Source organism: Plectropomus leopardus, chromosome 11 (assembly GCF_026936395.1).
Source record: "Plectropomus leopardus strain MGB_pleo_1.0 chromosome 11, ASM2693639v1, whole genome shotgun sequence".
NCBI lineage: Eukaryota > Metazoa > Chordata > Actinopteri > Perciformes > Serranidae > Plectropomus > Plectropomus leopardus.
Window position 1 is genome coordinate 27497834 of NC_142186.1, and position 17808 is coordinate 27515641.

Genomic DNA, 17808 nt, shown 5'->3' on the forward strand with positions numbered 1-17808 from the left:
ATGATTAGTGAGGTTTCATCCTTTCATTTATTTTAATATTTTGCTTGTCTGCCTATTTTTGTTGAGGGATTCGATCCATCTGGGCGGGGATGATACCAGTCTGCAAAAAGCTGTGGAGAAATGTTAATAATTTAGGAGATTTTTTTGTTAAGAGGGGATTTTGTTGCTCTACCTTTCACTTTAAAATGCTCCAAGGGGACATGTCAGGGGACATACATGACTGTGTCATACTGTGCTTTTCCTCTTTTTCCTTTTTAAACTTGAGTGAGTTTTGCAGTGTGCTTAGACTTATTGTCATGCTGGAAAGTCCCTCTCCTGCTGAGATTCTTTAGACTGGCAGTCATCTTTTCATTTAGTTTTTGGGTGTACTAACTTGCATTCGTGGTGCCGTCTTTGAATGTCATCTCCCCTACACATTTTTCCCGCATGCAGCTCCATGTCAGCACACTCACACCTCCAAGATTGACACAGTTACAATATACCTACATGTCTAGAGCACAACAGTAAGGCAAGAGAGGTCTAATGAGGTAAAGAGGAGGTGATTGAAAATAAAACATTTGTTTGGCTACTGCTAAATTCACTCAAGACATTACTGGCGTTTGATTTTTTTTAAAATAGGATACAGACTTTTTTAATTAATTTCCATTCAATATTAATTGAGAAAAATATAAACTACGGAGTTTAATTTGATGGGCTTCTTGGTGTTTTCTATTTGTATGAAACCACTTATTTGCATCAAATTGCTTGAAAGCACCAACTTTATGAATTTAGCTGTTAGGATTAATGTTAATTTTTACACAATTTATAGCTACACACAAGGAATATCTTGCTTCCACAACAATGTGTGAAAGTAATTTAAATCTTTTGAATCTGAAAGTTTATAAAAATGCCTCTACCTCTCAATTTCAAAGCAAAGGAGCACATCTGAAGTCACTTTCAGTACATGAGACAAGAGGGCATGCTTGTACAGCCAACAGTGTGCTGGCAGTTCCTCACCTTTTAAATACAGTATTTTAATGCACTTGCTCCACCTGGCAGGCAGTAGTGAGAATGCAGTATATAATACAATATGTGTGTGAGCCATGGGTGTGACTCTGTTTTAGGAAGTGGTGAGGACACATACTGCAAGTGAGTCAGTGGTTCCTCTCCATAAAACTAACAGTGAATCACTGAGTTTCCTAAAGCATTAAATTACACTTCAACCATTCAGAGGCTCTAAACAAAAACTTTTGGGCAAAGTTTTAGAAGACATTCTTTGCAGCCATACTGATCTGTATAACTAAAACATCTGTCTTTATAGGTCCATATATTTAGTATATATTAATCAATTTTGATTAACTATTGCCACAACTAGATATGTAAATAAAAAAACTGAAAATATAATGTCATAACATAGTTAACATCTCAGACATCCATCCTTTTGTTTGCTAACCACATACTGTAAAGGAAGAGGACGTGGTATACTTAAATCGATCTTAGAACAAATTCGGTATCAAAATCTAATCCTGTTGTTACCTCTACTGCTTTAGGCTGTTTTTACCATTAGTTGGACACTTATGTTAAACCTGCACCGCCTGTTCTGACAGCCCAGCTATCACACAGCCACCTAAAACTTCTTAACTCATTCTGTTATACAAAACAAAATGAGATCCTTTGGCCAAATTTTTTGTGGACGGACTGGCTTACTCAGCCAATCACAAGTGCTTCACAGGGAGGCAGGAGCATGGCAAACAGGAGCCAATAGAAATGCGTGTTTGTTTGTAGACACGCAGGAATGTGAGTGAGTTAACACTTTGTGGAGAGGATGGAAATTCACATGAGGTGAGATATGTTTAAATCGAGATTAGAAATGACATGGTGGTCTTGAGCAAATCAAGTGTGCCAATCAAATTTCTTATGGATTAATGGGCAGCAACTACTAAAACTACACAAATGTAGAGTTTAATTCATGTGATTTGACACAAGAGTGAAAGACTGAGAAGACAGAGAGGTTGATATTTTCCGTGACTCTTATGACATGACAAAGATCTGATGTCAAAGTTTAAGCCTGTGGGGAACTTTAGTAAGTAGTTTTCGAAAGAAGAGAGCATAGAGACATTTAGACTGAGGAAGCACTGACGGCAAAAGCAGGGGACATTTGTTGAATGTTAGATGTGCAGTGGGAATGTGGGTCCATACATTATGCAGCGCTTCTAAACTTGAACTTTTTTGTCTTTTTGTATATATTATATTTGACTGAACACAAAAAGTCAGTGAAATGTTTTGCTGTGATGTCCATTGTGGAACAAATTCAATCACATTCTCCAAGAAAGTTCAAATTAGTTTATATTAGGTTTTATACATATTCTTCATAATCATACATGTTCACATAATGTGGCTATGCATGTTCTTTATATTTATACTATGTAATATCTGTGCAATTTTCATTTGTTATGCAACAATATTTTTATTATCTATCTCATATTATATATTATCTGTACAACTATCAATCATAACCTTACAGTATCTGTATAAGTGAAAAGTTTATTATTATTTTATCTAATTTGTACTTTTGAATTCCCGGTGTGTGATTAATAAAGTCTTATTTTACCTTCTTACTTTATCCAAATCACAATGTGACTCACATCATTTTAGGATAAAAGCTCTCAATTTAATAGCTTTCAAAACTTAATGTGTGGATGCATGTAGTGGTATAGGTGCATGTGGCCATAAAACAAAGGCATGAAACAACAAAAGGGTATGGACTTACTGTGGAGCAGGAGGGAGTGTCTGCAGATGGAAAGGTCAAAGGGCATTTGGTGGACAGGTAGAGGACAACCATGCATGTTTGGAGATGTGAGAATGTGCTGGAGGGAGAGATAAAAAAAAGACAGCTGTCAAATTAGCTTCTAACTTTTATTCACTACTCCATGTTATGGAGGCAAAATAGCTCAAATTCTCAAAATTGACTTTTCACAAAATCCCAAGTAGAATGCAGATAATGGACTGGCTACTCAGCCAATCACAGATGCCTCACAGGGAGGCGGGAGCATGGCAAACTAGAACCAATAAAACTGTGTTTGTTTTTACATTGGCAGGAATGTGAATGAGTTCACACTAAAATCTGATAAACTGATTTAAAACTGGTATGGACACATTCCCATGATTGCGCCAAAGTGTTCTGAGCAGACCGATTTTGCATATCAAACTTTTGAATGGATTACTGGACAACAATTACTATAACTGCATAAATGTGGGGTTTAATTCATGTGATTTGACACAAATACACGAAAGAGAGACACTGACAGAAGACAGAGAGATCTTATTTTCATTGATTATTATGACATAAAAAGATCTGATATCAGTCAAAGTTTAAACCTGTGGGGGACTTTAGTCAGTAGAATTGGGATATAATAGAGCACAGAGATATTTACACTGAGGAAGCACTGACAGGGATATGTGCCCAAGACTGAAACGGATGTCTGTTGAATGTTTGATGTGCAGCGGTAATTTGGGTCCATGCAATATGCAAAACTTCTTTACTTTTTTTTGTCTTATGGTATCCATTGTATTTGGCCAACTACAAAAAGTCATTTCAGCTCCAGCTTAAATCCCTTTATTACTGTGTCACTTTGGGCTAATAGCTCTCATGTTACTCTTTGCTGTCTAACCTGCTGTAGGCGGACAGGCAGGTGCAGGTGATGGTTCAGGTGCATGCAGATGGGAAATACTGCAGAGCAGGAGCTGTAGGGAGAGGCTGAGACAAAAGTTGTCACATTAGCTGCTTTAGGATAACAGCTTTCCACAGGTTATGCAGGTTTTTAACCATTATAAACTGCTCTGACTGTAAAGCTGCATTCTCACACAAACACTATTATTCAAGGACCTGTAGAGCTGGTACTGGGCCAGATTAGCAGCACAAGAATCCCCCCATGATAACATGATACATATAAATAGATAGCATAGACATATTCCCATTATTGCACTTAAATATCCTTGAGCAAAGCAAGTGTGCAAATCAAACTTCTGAATGGATTATTGGGCAACAACAGACTACCTCAGGAATGAGTACCAAAACCCAGAAATGATTTGACTTTTCTGAAACTCTGTTTTTTTCTGATTGGGTTTAGAAGCCTATAAGTCCACTAGCTCAAGAGAATTTTGTTAGTAAATACCCCACTCATTAATTTTGAGTCTTTTGTGTGTTTTGTGGCTAAATGAAACTACAGGATGTCATCACACCAAACAAGGCTTTACAGCCTCATTGTGGTGGCAGTATGACCAGTGTAGTTCATTTCTAGCCTTACATGGGCTTTTTACTTGTGCCAATTGCCTTTAGGCTTTAAAAATCTTAAAAGTGGATTGCCTTGCTGAATAAAATGTGTACTCATCCTAAAACAATTATTTGCCACAGACCTTATTTTCTGCAAAATCCAATGGAAAAATCCCACAGACTTTTTGATAAAGGAACCAGGGCGATGCCAACTTCTGCGTTGGCCTACTTTGGGCATGCCATTATACAACAATATAAAACGAAGTTTAATTAATGCGATTTGATACAAATAAACCTGTGGGGGACTTTTGTTGGTAGTATTGGAAAGAACAGAGCATATAAGCCACTGAGGAAACACTGACAGGGATGTGTGCACTAGGGGACACAGCAGGTGATGTCTGTTGAATGTTTGATGAGCTTGTTTCCTTCCAATGCTGTGACACCTGATACCTATCAACTACACTGGCAAAGATTGCCATAAACAGACAAGGAAGCCAACAACCTCTACTTCACTGTTTTTTATTCATCTTCAGGAAGTATCAAATTGATCTTTGAAAACCAGTTACAGAGGTACGAAGGCGACACATTTTGCATTTACGTTTAAAACACAAATTACAGACTTGTGTTTCACAAAGGATGTTAAAATTGCCTAACACCAGCAGCATCTGTTTTCAGGGTCAGCTGTGTCACGTAACATATACATACCATAAAGTCATACATTTACATCTTTTTTTAAATCTATTGTGGTGCCACAAACATTTTAAGGGTTTGCGGTCAGTCTTCCTTAATCTTCTGGTTCATCATCATGCTCTTTGCCCTTGCCTCTCTTGCCACCCTTGCCTGTCTTCTTGTTGTAGTAGCATTTGGCGAGGACAGACACGCATCGGCAAAACTCTCTGAAGTTTACCTGGCCATCGTGGTTTTTGTCCAGCATCTTAATGGCATCCTCAATGTCAACTGAATTAATTTTCTCCTGGAAAACAAATTCTCACAGTTACAAAACTAAATATCTGAGTGATGAAAAAGAAGCAGAATAATGCATCCATTTTAAGAATAGATATGCTTATCATGCAGACACAGTGTGTTGAGTCTCTTACTTTAAATTCTTTGCTTTGTATTTCTTTCTCCAACAAAGTCTTTAACTCTTCTTGGCTTAACTGACTTTTTTTGCCCTCATCACCAGCAGCATACTCTGTAAATATATCCACAATGTTTCTAATGACAGATTCCAGACGAGCTTCCATGGCTGTAACTGGAGAAAATAATTGTTTTTGATGGTAAGTAAATAGTTTAAAACAAAGTGGAAAAACAGAAAATAGATTCCTGCCAACACTATTGTCAGATACAAGTGTAAGACTGTAGACATTAGCAAAAAGGATGTAAAAGAGATTCAAAATCAATACAATAAGGTCGAAAAAATGCTTAAAGCATTGAATAAACCAGCTGCTTTAATAAACAGATTAATATTGTATCATTCTCATATGCCACACAAGTAATAATACTACTGCTTATCTACATTATGGCATTTCCGTTGTATATCTCATGCTCAGCATCTAAATTAAATGCTGCTATATCCTTTCCTTCCTGTCATCCCTGACATCTTGCTTTTCATCAGTACTCACCTCAGAGTTCCCAGAGTGAAGAGATTACGTCTGTCCCAGGTGAGACTGTTGTCAGACTGGGGGAAAAGCGTCCTCTTAAAGGGTAAACACACGCCCACACACACATGGGCAGGGGCTTGTACATCAGCGGTGACTCATGCACAGGAAATGTGACCCAATCCGAAACATGCTTTACCAGTTCTGTCTCAAAACTCTGCCACACCGAAGAAGTTCTGCCAGAACAAAGTTTATTTTGCCTTGTATGGCAGAAAGCCTTTATTGACATTGTGTGTCTGTGAGCATATGTGTGTGTGTGTCTGTGTCTGTGAGCATGTGTGTGTGTGTGTGTGTGTTTTGCTGAACTTTTGGCTCAGATCTTCTGAGGTGGGGCTCTTCATTGAAGAGCTGCTCAGTGTAGCCGTCGGGAGAAAATATGTCAGAGCAAATGGAAAGTTACTGTGAGTGGGTTTCAGCTCGACCCAAAGTGGTGAGTTTAGAGCCATGACTCATCGCTGTGTCTGTGTGTTTGTGTTTGCAGTAACTCGTCTCCATGTCTGCACAGGCGTCCGGTCTATCCTAGAGTTTTACTCATGTTCTGTATTAATAAGGATATTTAATTTAATATTTTCATGCCTTAAGGCAACATTGTGTACGATTCGGGGGGATTTAGGGGGCATCTAGCAGTGAGGATTGCAGATTGCAACCAGCTGAAACTGAATTTCTTCAGTGTTTATTGTTCAGGAGGTATTGTTTTTTTTGGTTGTTTTTTTTACCAGGAGCTGAATTATCCACAGAGGTCTCTTCCTTTCCAGAACCAACAGACTAAGTGATTAAAACCGGTAACAACACTAATTAAAGTAGTTTCACATTACAAATCAGTGTTTCCTCTATGCTGAATCAGCTGTATCTTAGATGGGCAGCTTGCCCAACACCTGATATGTGTGTGCACCATTTCTCCGACCCAAAAGTTCAGGAGGTTTTTACTGGGAGCAGTATTACCTGCAGAGGTCTCTTCCTCTTCCAAACAAACAAGGAGAAACACTGAATAAAGAAGTTTTACTACAAAAAACTGTTTTTACAACATTGCTCACTGCTTTTGCAAAAGACAACAAAAAAAAAATGCAAAAGGCCCTACCTAGAGCCAGTTTTTGGTTTGTGCAGTCTGGACTACTGTAGAAACATGGCGATGCTACATGGCGGTCTCTGTGGAAAGAAGCCCACTCTCCATGTAGATATAAAAAGCTTATTCTAAGGTAATGAAAACACGATGATATATTCATATATTCCATATCTACCAACATGTCCCCCTTTATCCTACACACTGGACCTTTAAGTTTTGCGAAACTGGGCAGTGATAACCCCTAAACAATTTTTCATGCAACTGTAGCATCACAATGTTAAAACACTTTATTTTGCTTTAAAAACTCTGAACAGCTAAGAAGTGGGCATGTTTTCATGACAGTTTTAAACTTGTATTTTGTTTCTTAAATTGATCTGTGGTGGCTAAATAATTAAATGCACCTTTGGAGGCATAAAAGATCACTATGGAAATAAGTTATATTTTGCAAGTATAACTGTGAATTTGCTACTTTAGTTAAAAACTAAAGATTTGTCACAAGTCTGCTGCTTATGAGCCTAAAAAATATGTCAGTGTAAGTGTCTTGACTGTTCTGATACATTTTTCACTCCCTATTCATGCTGCTAACTGGTTATGTAACCCAACCTCCATTTTCCACTCATCTGTTCCAAGGCAGCAGAGAGGCAGCCTTTTCTTCCTCTTCCTCTCCTCCCCTCTCCTGCCCCCTGCCAAGTCCCCTTTATAGGTCAGTTCACACTGCTCAGCGCCAGCCTCACTTCACTTTGGCCATATTACTTTCACTTATTGAATACGATCAGATTCTCCTTGCAGGGGAGGAAACGAAAAAAGAGACGCAGGATCATGTGGTGTTAATTACAAAAAAAAGTTCATCTCTCCACACTCTGTTGGCTGGGGTACCAGTTACAGTTTCACTGCTGGAGAGCTGCTGCACCACAAACATGAGCACTGTATAACAACATGATTTAAAAAAAATTAAATAGCTTTGAACACTTTGTTTTAACATCCAGTCTCAAAGTTATTTGTTTTAAAGATGGATATTATTTTTTGTAATATAAACAAATCAATGTTTGCTACTGAGACTCTGCTCCCTTCATTATCACTTCAATCCATGAGAAAACAAAAAGCTAAGCCATTACCTTTCCCAAGTAAAAAAAACAGCAGAAAAAGGTTGTAAGAGTGGTTAACATCTTGACAGCAATGAGAGGAGTTCTCACTATATAACATGAGCATGTTTTTTCCTGAAATGTATGGGTGTGGGGTACAGGTTTTTCTACATTTCAGCATACACAAAGGTTTAAAGGAATTGACAGGTAATACTGTAGTCACCTTCAGTTATACACGGGCGAAACTGTCAGGTGAGAAAATATATATCATGATTTAAACGCTCTTGTAGTAACTATAGTCACATGTAACTGCTGCTCTAGCCAACTGCTCAGCTGCACAACAATAATGTGTCCATCACATCTCCTGCACCATCATCAGCACCACACTAATGCCACACCCCAGTCTGCAACACAGACTTTTTCATGTATAACCTCCATGTAACTGATGCTGTTTGTCAGGATAGCAAACATTGTAGGGCACTGACATTCAACTTGCCACCTGTAGGCAAAATCCGACCCATGATAGATGAAACTAAACTGATTCATACTGGATTTTTTTGTATTTTGAATGTCAATAAGGTGCAAGAGCACATAAAAGCTTCAAAATAGAGCTCCAAGAATTGCCCCTGTGACATCTGACCTGTGCAAGGCTGCTATCGGGGTTTTTCTTGTTTATTCATTTTATCTGAAAAAAAGACTATATATATATATATATAATATATATGTGTGTGTGTGTGTGTGTGTGTGTGTGTGTGTGTGTGTGTGTGTTTGTCTGTTAACTGGCATCCTGTCATTCTGCAAAAGTGGCCCCCATGCAAAGCAAGTTCAGTGTCCCTGTTTGCAGTGCAATATGGGGGAAGATGTGCCCTTTGAGAACAAAGACATTTTGCTCTAAAATTAGAAAATATTTTGATATGAGTTTAATAGACAGGATTATGATGCAGAAACCATCACACTTGGGAAAAAATCAATTTGTAGTGAGGCCAATTTTATTGTCGCCTAACAGCACAGAATTGTAAATCTTGTAAAGAGGCATCTTGCCCATTCAATGTATAAAATAATAGATGCAGTTACCGTGACTTTATCCATTGGTTTGTAGACTCCTGCTTTGAAGCCTCGAGTTCTGCACTTCAGCCGTCGCCATCTAATCATTTTGGAGCCAGAAGTGACCATATTTGGACGAGAGGCTGGAGCTGTGGAGGATCAAGAGGTGAATCTGACTGTGTGCCGAGGACACTATCAGCAGGCAGTCTGCCACTCAAAGCAGCCCGCCCTTAATTATGTAAAACTTTAAGCCTTAATAAAATCTAAAGTGGTGACATCTTGGGAAAGTGCTCACAAAGAGGAAACTCTATGACCAAAATTTAGGATAAATGACCTATTAAGTGCATGTAATAAAGTCTAGAGTCTTTAACTTAAACCAGTGAAAAATGGGAGTAAAAACAGATCTGCAGATATCAAAGCTTTTTATGTGCAGCTTATTATAAAAATATAGATCACTGTTATCCGGTAAATATTTGATCAATTTACCCTAAAACAGCACTTGTGAAATACATTTCAGGAATGGAGCAATTCTTATGAAAAGTAACAATATCATTATTATATAAAATATGGTTTTGTAATGTTTTATAATGTGTGTGCTCCTGGAGGTGATACAAGCCATAGGCTGCTATAGTCTATGGAAAACACCCAAACCAAACATTTAAAGAGGTGCTGTGATCACCGTGATACCACCAAAATCCTCAGAAGTGCTGTGATGCAATTTTTTGGTTATATCCCCCGGCACTACTGTATCTACCCCCGCTGAACTGCTACACTTGGACCCTAGATTCCTTTTTTGTTATTATTATTCATTATCATAATTCATATTTTACTTTATTTACATGGTCTTGTTCATTTGTTTATGTATTTGTCTACATATTTTTATTTGTTAATTTATTTGTCAGTATAGTTTTGTTTAATCAGTTATAAAATAGTGAACAGTGTAAAACTGCTTTTTATTTAAATAAAAAGAAAATACTGAAAAAAGAAATGTCACAGTTAACCATTAAACACATGTTTTTAGAGGAGATTCAGCACCATCTGTTGGTCACCAAAACAAGCAACATTAACGTTCACAAAAACAGTGTCTGTTCTCACTGAAGTGGTGAAACTGGACAGAAGCCAGTGGGGAAATTCCTGAGTGAGCCTCTAAATGTTTTCTAAGCCTTTTGTGACATCTAGTGGTGCCTGAAAGACAATGCACGCTCTCTGTTTAACCCTTTAAAAGCTGGATCAATATCAGGTTTTTTTTAATTTGTGCTGTGTTCAGATGTCATTCACAAGTTATTTGAAATTTTAAAACAGAGCTTGCAAAAATGTCTATATATATATATATATATATATATATATATATATATATATATATATATATATATATATATATATATATATATAATTATCATATCTAAAATTATCTTACAATGTCATCATACTTTGTACATAACTTTTTACAAATGTCATTCTTACACCACTTTTCAATGTTATCTCCTTGTTCAGCACTTGTTAAAGGCTGACATGTTGACCAAGCTGTGACCTCATCCCCAAAAATTATATCTTGATTACATTTAGATTTAACAGTCTCTTTTATATTGTCTTATTGTGGCACCTAACTTAGTTGTAAAATTTTAAAATAGGTAGGTAAAAGTAAAATTACTCATGTAAAAATGAAAAATACTTAGATCAAAGTCATATATAGGTCAGCTAAAACAGTGGGTGGAAAAATCTGGAAACACTTTATTCGAATAGTTCATCTATACAGATAGTTTGAGATTATTTGTAACATTTCAACAGCTAATGGGTTGAGATTCAACAGTTCCACTGTTTCACTTTTTAGAGGTTTGACGGATCCTCTATGTGACAATTCACCACATATTTTGGAGTAATTCAGTTGAACTTGAACTATTCATAGGTTGAGTGAATAGTTCAAGTCTGGCTAAAATGTTCAGAGAGTATGTGGGTTTATTAAAGATCTGTTAAAGATCTACAAACAAAGCAAAAACAGTTCACCAGCACCACCAGGGATTTTGGGCACCATGAAAAGATATAACATTGGGCCCCACCACCAAATCCTGCGCCAGTACTGTAACCACACCTCCAGAACCCAAGCGACCCATTCAAATCTTTAAATGACTATTTTTGCTATTTTTACTCCACTAAATTTATTTACACATGCAATTTTATTAAATAAAAAACATACACCATATACACACGTACATGTATGTGTGTTCTGATTATATGGTGCAGTGTAGTACTACCAATCCCAGCAGTATACAAAGTATCTAAAACTGGCTCCACATTGAAAAATTAAAACATTTAAATACTCATGCAAACGAAGGAGCTCATGTTAGGGTCATGGAAATAACATTTGTATTGTTATGATACTTAGAAAGGAGCCATTATAAGTGCTTTTTTCCCACTTTTGATACTTAAGTACATTTTGCTGATAATAACACTGAACTTTTACATAAGTAACATTTTGAATCCAAAACTTTTTCTTGTTGTATTTGTCGATTGTGTTATTTCCACTTTTAGTCAAGTAAAAAAAATCAATCTGAGTACTTCTTCCACCATTGCTAGTAACATCATAAACAGACTTTGAGTTATTATCAGCTGACATGTGATGTGACAGAGTGCTGCTCACCTCCTGCAGGTGGGGGAGCTGCTGGTTCACTGCTGGAGGGTGTTTTGGGAGACAGGGCTGCGTCTGTACTTTGGCCTGATACCAGGCAGGGACAGAGACAACTGATTTAGTGTGAGCAGCTTGCTTAGGGTTAGTGTGCATTGATTAAATGACAGGAGGAGGAAAACATTAACACTCCCAGTTTCTGTTAAGATATTAACTAATGCTAGGAGAGCAAATGTAGCTCATTTGAATACGGACTAAACAGGTTAATTTCCAGCACTCACAGTGACACACCTGTCTTTGTGAAGAATTTGGTCGCCCTCTCCTTTCTCTCGCTTGTTTCTTGTCGTTTTTGGTTGCCAGACTTTTCTTCCCGAGACTTTCTCTTCAGGCACAGCTCCACCAACACTCCTCCACCGACGAAATGGGCCCAACGTTTGCGCCAGGTGTTTGAGCAGGACTGAGCCATTTCATGAAAATAGAGGGGGGAAGGGGCATCTTTGGATGTTTACTTTTCTAAATTAAATTGAATTGAAATTTGTTAAGAACATATTAGAAAAAACGAAAGAAAAGAATGAACATATAAACATATACAAATATACAGACATATCCAAAAAGGAGTGGGAAGAAGTGCAAATTTATCAAATTCCACCCCTTCTCCATCAATTATTGAAAAATAATTGACTATTCCGTTCCTTTAGTTTTTGTATAGATTGAATTTTCTTAAACTACATGAACTTAATGTCACTATATATAAACTATAAAGTATATATAAATATTTGTAAAAATATTTATATTGTTATGTGCAGGAAAAAAAAAGAAGAAGAGATAGAAAAATTAAAATAATACTACCAAAGTAGTAAGAAATAAATAATCATACAATACTGTGCATGCGGACTCCCTGGAATAGCTTTACTGCACACTTAATAGAACTGAGCCATCATCATTTTATCAGTTTTCCCTGAGTTTTTCCTACTGTGATGAGTCGCTGTGAAAAAGTACCATTGATTTGTGCAATATTTGACATTGTTTCCTTTGTCTTTCATGGTTTCTCTCTTATTGTAAAACAGGAAGTGATATGTTGTCTGGCTGACCTGTGGTACGCTTCAGGGCTTCTACTCTATCATCCAACAAAAAATCCTTGGTTATTGATTCAGTTGCTACCTTCATTAGTTTTGTGCAGATAAGCCAACACATGCATTCACATTCTATACTGTCTGTAAGATAGTAATGGACAGCATGTTTGATTACTTACGTTTTGATTTTTAAAGCTGGAGAGCACCGGTGTACATGATTAAATGAATGATGACTGAATTTCACTTTGCTGCTTCTTTTTCATACTCTTCCACCTCCCTTGTCTTGGCTTACTGTGATGCTTGAATACAACAGAGCCATCATTAATGTTATTGGTAACACCTGTGTTTGTCCAACCATATGATGTTAGAAGTTAAAATGTTTGCTGTGGAAAAGTCTTTTTTCAAACACTTGTACCCTAATGGCCTAAGTGACCACCCACTGGGTTAAGCACTGCTTTTAAAATATTTTGCATATCTTATAGCATTAGAGGAATGCTTTTATTTCTCTGCCATGATTTTAAGAGTTTATGTGTCCTCTTTTCACAGCAAGGTCTCTACACTGCTGAATGCCAACTATCCCAAGAATCAGACTGAACAAACAGAGAGGGCTTTTGTAATCATTGCCTGCAGGCTTTGAAATATTATTTCCTTGAAAAACAAAAACACAGAGTATCTTTTATCCCTTATATTACTGACCTTAGGTCTATGGGCCTCATAAAAATGTACACGTTTAGACCTCATGCGCTGACGTGTGCAAAATCCTTTGGCTGCACCATAACCTTCTTTTTAGCTACACCCAGAGGCGTTGTAATAGAGGTTAAAAGTGGGATTAATTACCCAGGGTCCCATTGGGAGGGGGGCCTCGAAAAACCTGGAATTTTAAGATTGGTTTTCTTTGCAATTTTGTAATAGGCACCATAATTATATTAAAAATTATATTGACCTTTGTATAAAAGCAATAGTGGAAGCTCTCTAAGGCCTCTCTCACCCCTTAAATTAAAGTTGCAAAATGGTTTAGTCCACCCCTGCACTCAGATTTGTCTCTAATTGCAGCTATTGGGTGAGTGACTGCTCATGCTGCTGGAGCACTATTGTACACTGTCATGTCTTTCCCCAAGAAAGGGAAAGGACAAAAGCAAACTGACATTGTAAAAAAACATGAAAACAAAATTTGAATAAAACTAAATAAAAATAAAAGTGTGAGGGAGAGAGGGAGAGAGAACGCTTATGTGCTACATCCCCGACTACTTCATATATGTTGCATCTGTGTCAGTTGGTTTTGTTAAATCCCCTCAACAATGTTCATACTTGTAATAAAAAGCCTGTTAGCCACATGTGAGATGATAGAAGAATATGCACATAAGTTGGACACACAGGGGAATGAAGGATTTGGCATCTAAACTTAAGGAGGAGGGCCATGACAGAAACACAATCACCTTCAAAAACTATGAACCTTCCACCAAACCCAATCTCGTAAGCAGTGATAGCACGCATATTTGGCATAATCCCGATTCAGTGCATAAAGGCATGCAGGCTGCACCCAAGAACATCTGAAGCACATTCCCATATTGAACTGTTTACATACTGTATAAAAACCGCTCCCTCAACTGAACCTTCAAGGAGTATTTATGGGTGTGATGATGTCTTTCAGATGTTAACTCATCAATATTCTCCGTGCTTTTTGAGGTATTTCTCCGGCACAGGCAGAACTCTTCTCGGCTAATTGTTCCATGTGCAGCCCAGTTTCCAGAAGAAAATGCTGGCCTTGCACATTTCTGCAAACCACAGGTACTTTACGTTTGTGCATTTTATATGTAGCATATCAACAGTACTAAAGTGACATAATTCTGATCTACATGCATATGAACCGACTTCGTCATTGGGAAGTGATGAGGATTGTAGAAGGCGTCACACCTGGACGAGACGTCTGCCAAGCTGCAGACCACTGTTCAAGACCAACAAAACCAACACAAGATATCGCTTTATTTCCAGCCATGATTGTGGGACCAAAATTGTGTTTTAAGCCAAAACAAGATCTTTTCCAAACTAAAATCAAGTTATTTGTGTGTTTAGACATAGAGATATGGTACCCATGACATTACTGAAACATGAAGAAATGTAAATTTTCAAAGTATCTGTTACATAACAATGCACAAATCCGTTGTTTGCAGAGACATACATTCCAACATTTGAGACCAGAAAAAAAAGTATTTTTGTATCCAACCAAAAGAGTAATTGAACACACAGACTGTGAAATCTTGTCAAAGGTAGTTTTTACTTGTGAATACGGCACACATTTGTGCTTTCCTCTAAAAAATAACAATCTACACCATTTTTCTCCCTCGTGTTTGGCCTTCACTTCTTGGTTGCCTTCTGTTCATGGAGCACGTAACACTTCTCACAGGCCATCGAGAGTCCAACGATGAGGGGAAGAAACTCTTCAAAGTCCAGTTTATCATCTCTGTTTTGGTCAAGATCTTTCAAGATGCAGTCCACAGTTTTGGGGTTCTTCTGGGTCTGAAAGAGCAAATTCAGGATGCAGGTTTAAAGTAAAAACAAGTTACGTATAAATATGCACTGACGATAGAGACTAGTTCTGACAAAAGGCAGAAGATTCTTACTGCAAGGAAGGTGGGTAACTCGTTCTCCATTAATTTTTTCAGTTCCTTCTTAGTGAGGGTCTTTTCGTTACCATCTTCTTTGGCGTATTTGTGGAACGTCAAAATTAGGGACTCCATGCACTTCTCCAACTCAGTCATGGCTGCAGAAATTAGCACTAAAAGAAGGAAAAACAAGTCAGGATAAAAACCTCACTGGACGTACTTTCCTCTTCACAACATTAATATGACAGCTGATAAATTAAGGTGCAAAATAGTATTTTACACACAGATAAAAGAGTGATGTACCTTTATAGTTTTAACTACCAAACCATAAATAAAGTAGGCGTCGACCTCTAACTGCGCCTACAACATTAAAGCAGCCTACTTTTTATATTACCATCTAAATGAACTTGGACATGAATATTAATTTTAAACTCTTGCTTCTTCTGTAAAATGTTTAACTTTTACAGATAACTGACATCAAAGGCACTGCCACAATGACATAAGTAAACAATAAGGCAGCAATATAGTAATAGGCTACTCAGTGATGGAAAATAACTAAGTATATACTCAACCTATGTAGTTAAGTAATTTTTTAGATACATTACTTTTTATATGTATTTCCATGTTCTGCAACTTTATACTTCTACTCCACAACATTTCAGAGGCAAATATTGTACATTTTATTTGCTACATTTAATTAATGTGTTTACTAATTATTACTTTGCAGACTTGATTGATAATATAAAATACAATCAACAACTATGAGGTGTTATTATTAATAAAGATAAGACTTTATGGATCCTTTGATGAAATTCACAAGCTACCAAGCAGTATAGCTTAGCCCGACCTTTATGTTAAAGCAATGCATCAATAATTATAATTACTGTAACTGAATTGAAATTGGTGTGCTTTTATTTTTAGCACTGATGCCAATACTCCTGTGCTTTTATGACAGAAAATTCTGAATGCAGGACTTTACTTTTAACAGATTATTTCTACACTTTGGTTTTGCTTGAGTAGAAGATCTATATATTTCTTCCAACACTGTGGCCAGTGACAGATCTTCGTCTAGGTGACACAGGAAGCCACCTAAGGCGCCAAGATTTTTTAAATATAAAAAAACCCAAACATTAGGGAAAGCAAAAGTGCATTGGAGTGTATGTGGATGTTTTAGTGATGTTGAGAGGTGACAGAGATCATAAAATACTTTTTTTTATATAAAACATTCCCACAATGTTACAGGAGAACAAAGAAGGAACATTTTCAAAGCAATGTTCAGAACATGTTATTGAGCCTGAGATCACAGACCTTTTTAATGTTATGTAATCTGATATGTTATAATAAAAAAAACTTTTAACATTTTCTTATGTTTATAGAGAATGTTTGGGCCGATGTATCCGTAACTTTAAGGAGAATGCTGTGGGAACTAAAAGAAAACTTGCCGTGAAAACATTACTAAAACATTGCACGGGTTGCATTGTATCATTCCCAAAACACTTTTAGAAACAAAATTTAGGTGCCTCCCTCATTGTGCACCACGCCCTCCCCTCTCATAAGTAACAAACAGTCCCTTATTGTTAACTAAAGCGTCTATTTGTGTTAATTTATTGTTCTTGTTACTAAGAAATATTATCCATATAGAAGATGACAGGGTGTGTGTGGGGGGGGGGCTTGCCTAAAGCACCCAATGTGTCAGGTCCGGCCCTGACTGCGGCTGCTTCATCTAAAACTAACATATTGTTCAGAGAGTGAGGATGTGGGAGTTGCTCTTACTGGCACTGGAAGCAAATTCTTGCCGTTAGACATCATTTTCTGGCACATAAACTAAAAAATCCTTATCTCAAACCCTCCCACACTCCCTCTCCTCTTTGCCTTTCCCTTCCATTTCACCATATTCAGTCTGAGTTCCCCCCAAAAATGTTAAGAACACAGAAACCATTGACAACAAAGAGTGAAATAACTTAAGGTAAAGAAAACAGACGCGGGACGAGCCGCTACTTGTCAGAAGTAGTGCGTAATGCACCAACAACGCCCGAGACCACCCAAGAAAACATGTTGAATACAGACTGAAAGCGAAAAAAACAGCTTTTACATAAAGCCTCAATCGAGAAAGACATACTGTGAAGAAAACTTTTCAATCTTTATAATACATTATCAGTTTTCTGTCCAAACAACTTACAAGAGAACGCAAGACAACAGTGAGAAGAGAGATATGAGTGTTAAAGTAATTAAAATGGACTTACCAGGACACGCAGAGGCTGAAACGGTAGTTTGAGGGTAAGTAAAGAGTGCAGGGGCTCTGTGGAAGTTTATTCAAGAATTTATAGTCAGCTAAGCAACGCCCAATGTGATGGGAGGGAGAGGGAGGGATACAGACTCAGGCAGAGAGAGTGCGCAAACAGCGCTGAAA

At 37.3% G+C, this 17808-nt stretch overlaps 3 protein-coding genes across 5 annotated transcripts in view; all 3 read right to left on the reverse strand.

Moving 5' to 3' along the window:
* LOC121945326 (protein S100-A3-like) overlaps positions 1-14900 on the reverse strand; it is a 35406-nt gene extending 20506 nt beyond the window's left edge. The window contains exons 1-5 of one of the 3 annotated variants that reach the window (XM_088084491.1): positions 13492-13551; positions 12014-12179; positions 11738-11812; positions 9130-9248; positions 2750-2846 (exon numbers count right to left, since the gene is read on the reverse strand). In XM_088084491.1, coding sequence (XP_087940617.1) covers positions 2750-2846; positions 9130-9248; positions 11738-11812; positions 12014-12179; positions 13492-13536 — 502 coding nt within the window. In that variant the 5' untranslated portion in view covers positions 13537-13551. Of the gene's footprint in view, positions 1-2749; positions 2847-9129; positions 9249-11737; positions 11813-12013; positions 12204-13491 lie in introns of those variants that run through there. The other 2 variants (XM_088084492.1, XM_042489451.2) reach the window with 2 other exon arrangements.
* LOC121945327 (protein S100-A5-like) lies at positions 4756-6033 on the reverse strand. The gene is made up of 3 exons (XM_042489455.2): positions 5875-6033; positions 5350-5504; positions 4756-5225 (listed from the first exon to the last, which is right to left on the reverse strand). The coding sequence occupies exons 2-3, from the start codon at positions 5494-5496 to the stop codon at positions 5037-5039; spliced, it is 336 nt and encodes a 111-aa protein (XP_042345389.1). The 5' UTR covers positions 5497-5504; positions 5875-6033; the 3' UTR covers positions 4756-5036.
* Positions 14901-15051: 151 nt separating the features above from the next.
* LOC121945329 (protein S100-A1) lies at positions 15052-17799 on the reverse strand. Its single transcript, XM_042489458.2, has 3 exons — positions 17642-17799; positions 15417-15571; positions 15052-15312 (listed from the first exon to the last, which is right to left on the reverse strand). The coding sequence occupies exons 2-3, from the start codon at positions 15552-15554 to the stop codon at positions 15151-15153; spliced, it is 300 nt and encodes a 99-aa protein (XP_042345392.1). The 5' UTR covers positions 15555-15571; positions 17642-17799; the 3' UTR covers positions 15052-15150.
* Between the last annotated feature and the right edge of the window lie 9 nt (positions 17800-17808).

Bases quoted from the DNA above. Each gene is read 5' to 3' on its own strand.
- LOC121945329 (XM_042489458.2), bottom strand. From the start codon at position 15,554: ATGACTGAGTTGGAGAAGTGCATGGAGTCCCTAATTTTGACGTTCCAC. The intron at 15,313-15,416 runs GTAAGAATCTTC...TTGCTCTTTCAG, and splicing joins AGTTACCCACCTTCCTTGCA to ACCCAGAAGAACCCCAAAAC.
- LOC121945327 (XM_042489455.2), bottom strand. From the start codon at position 5,496: ATGGAAGCTCGTCTGGAATCTGTCATTAGAAACATTGTGGATATATTT. The intron at 5,226-5,349 runs GTAAGAGACTCA...TTTGTTTTCCAG, and splicing joins TACAAAGCAAAGAATTTAAA to GAGAAAATTAATTCAGTTGA.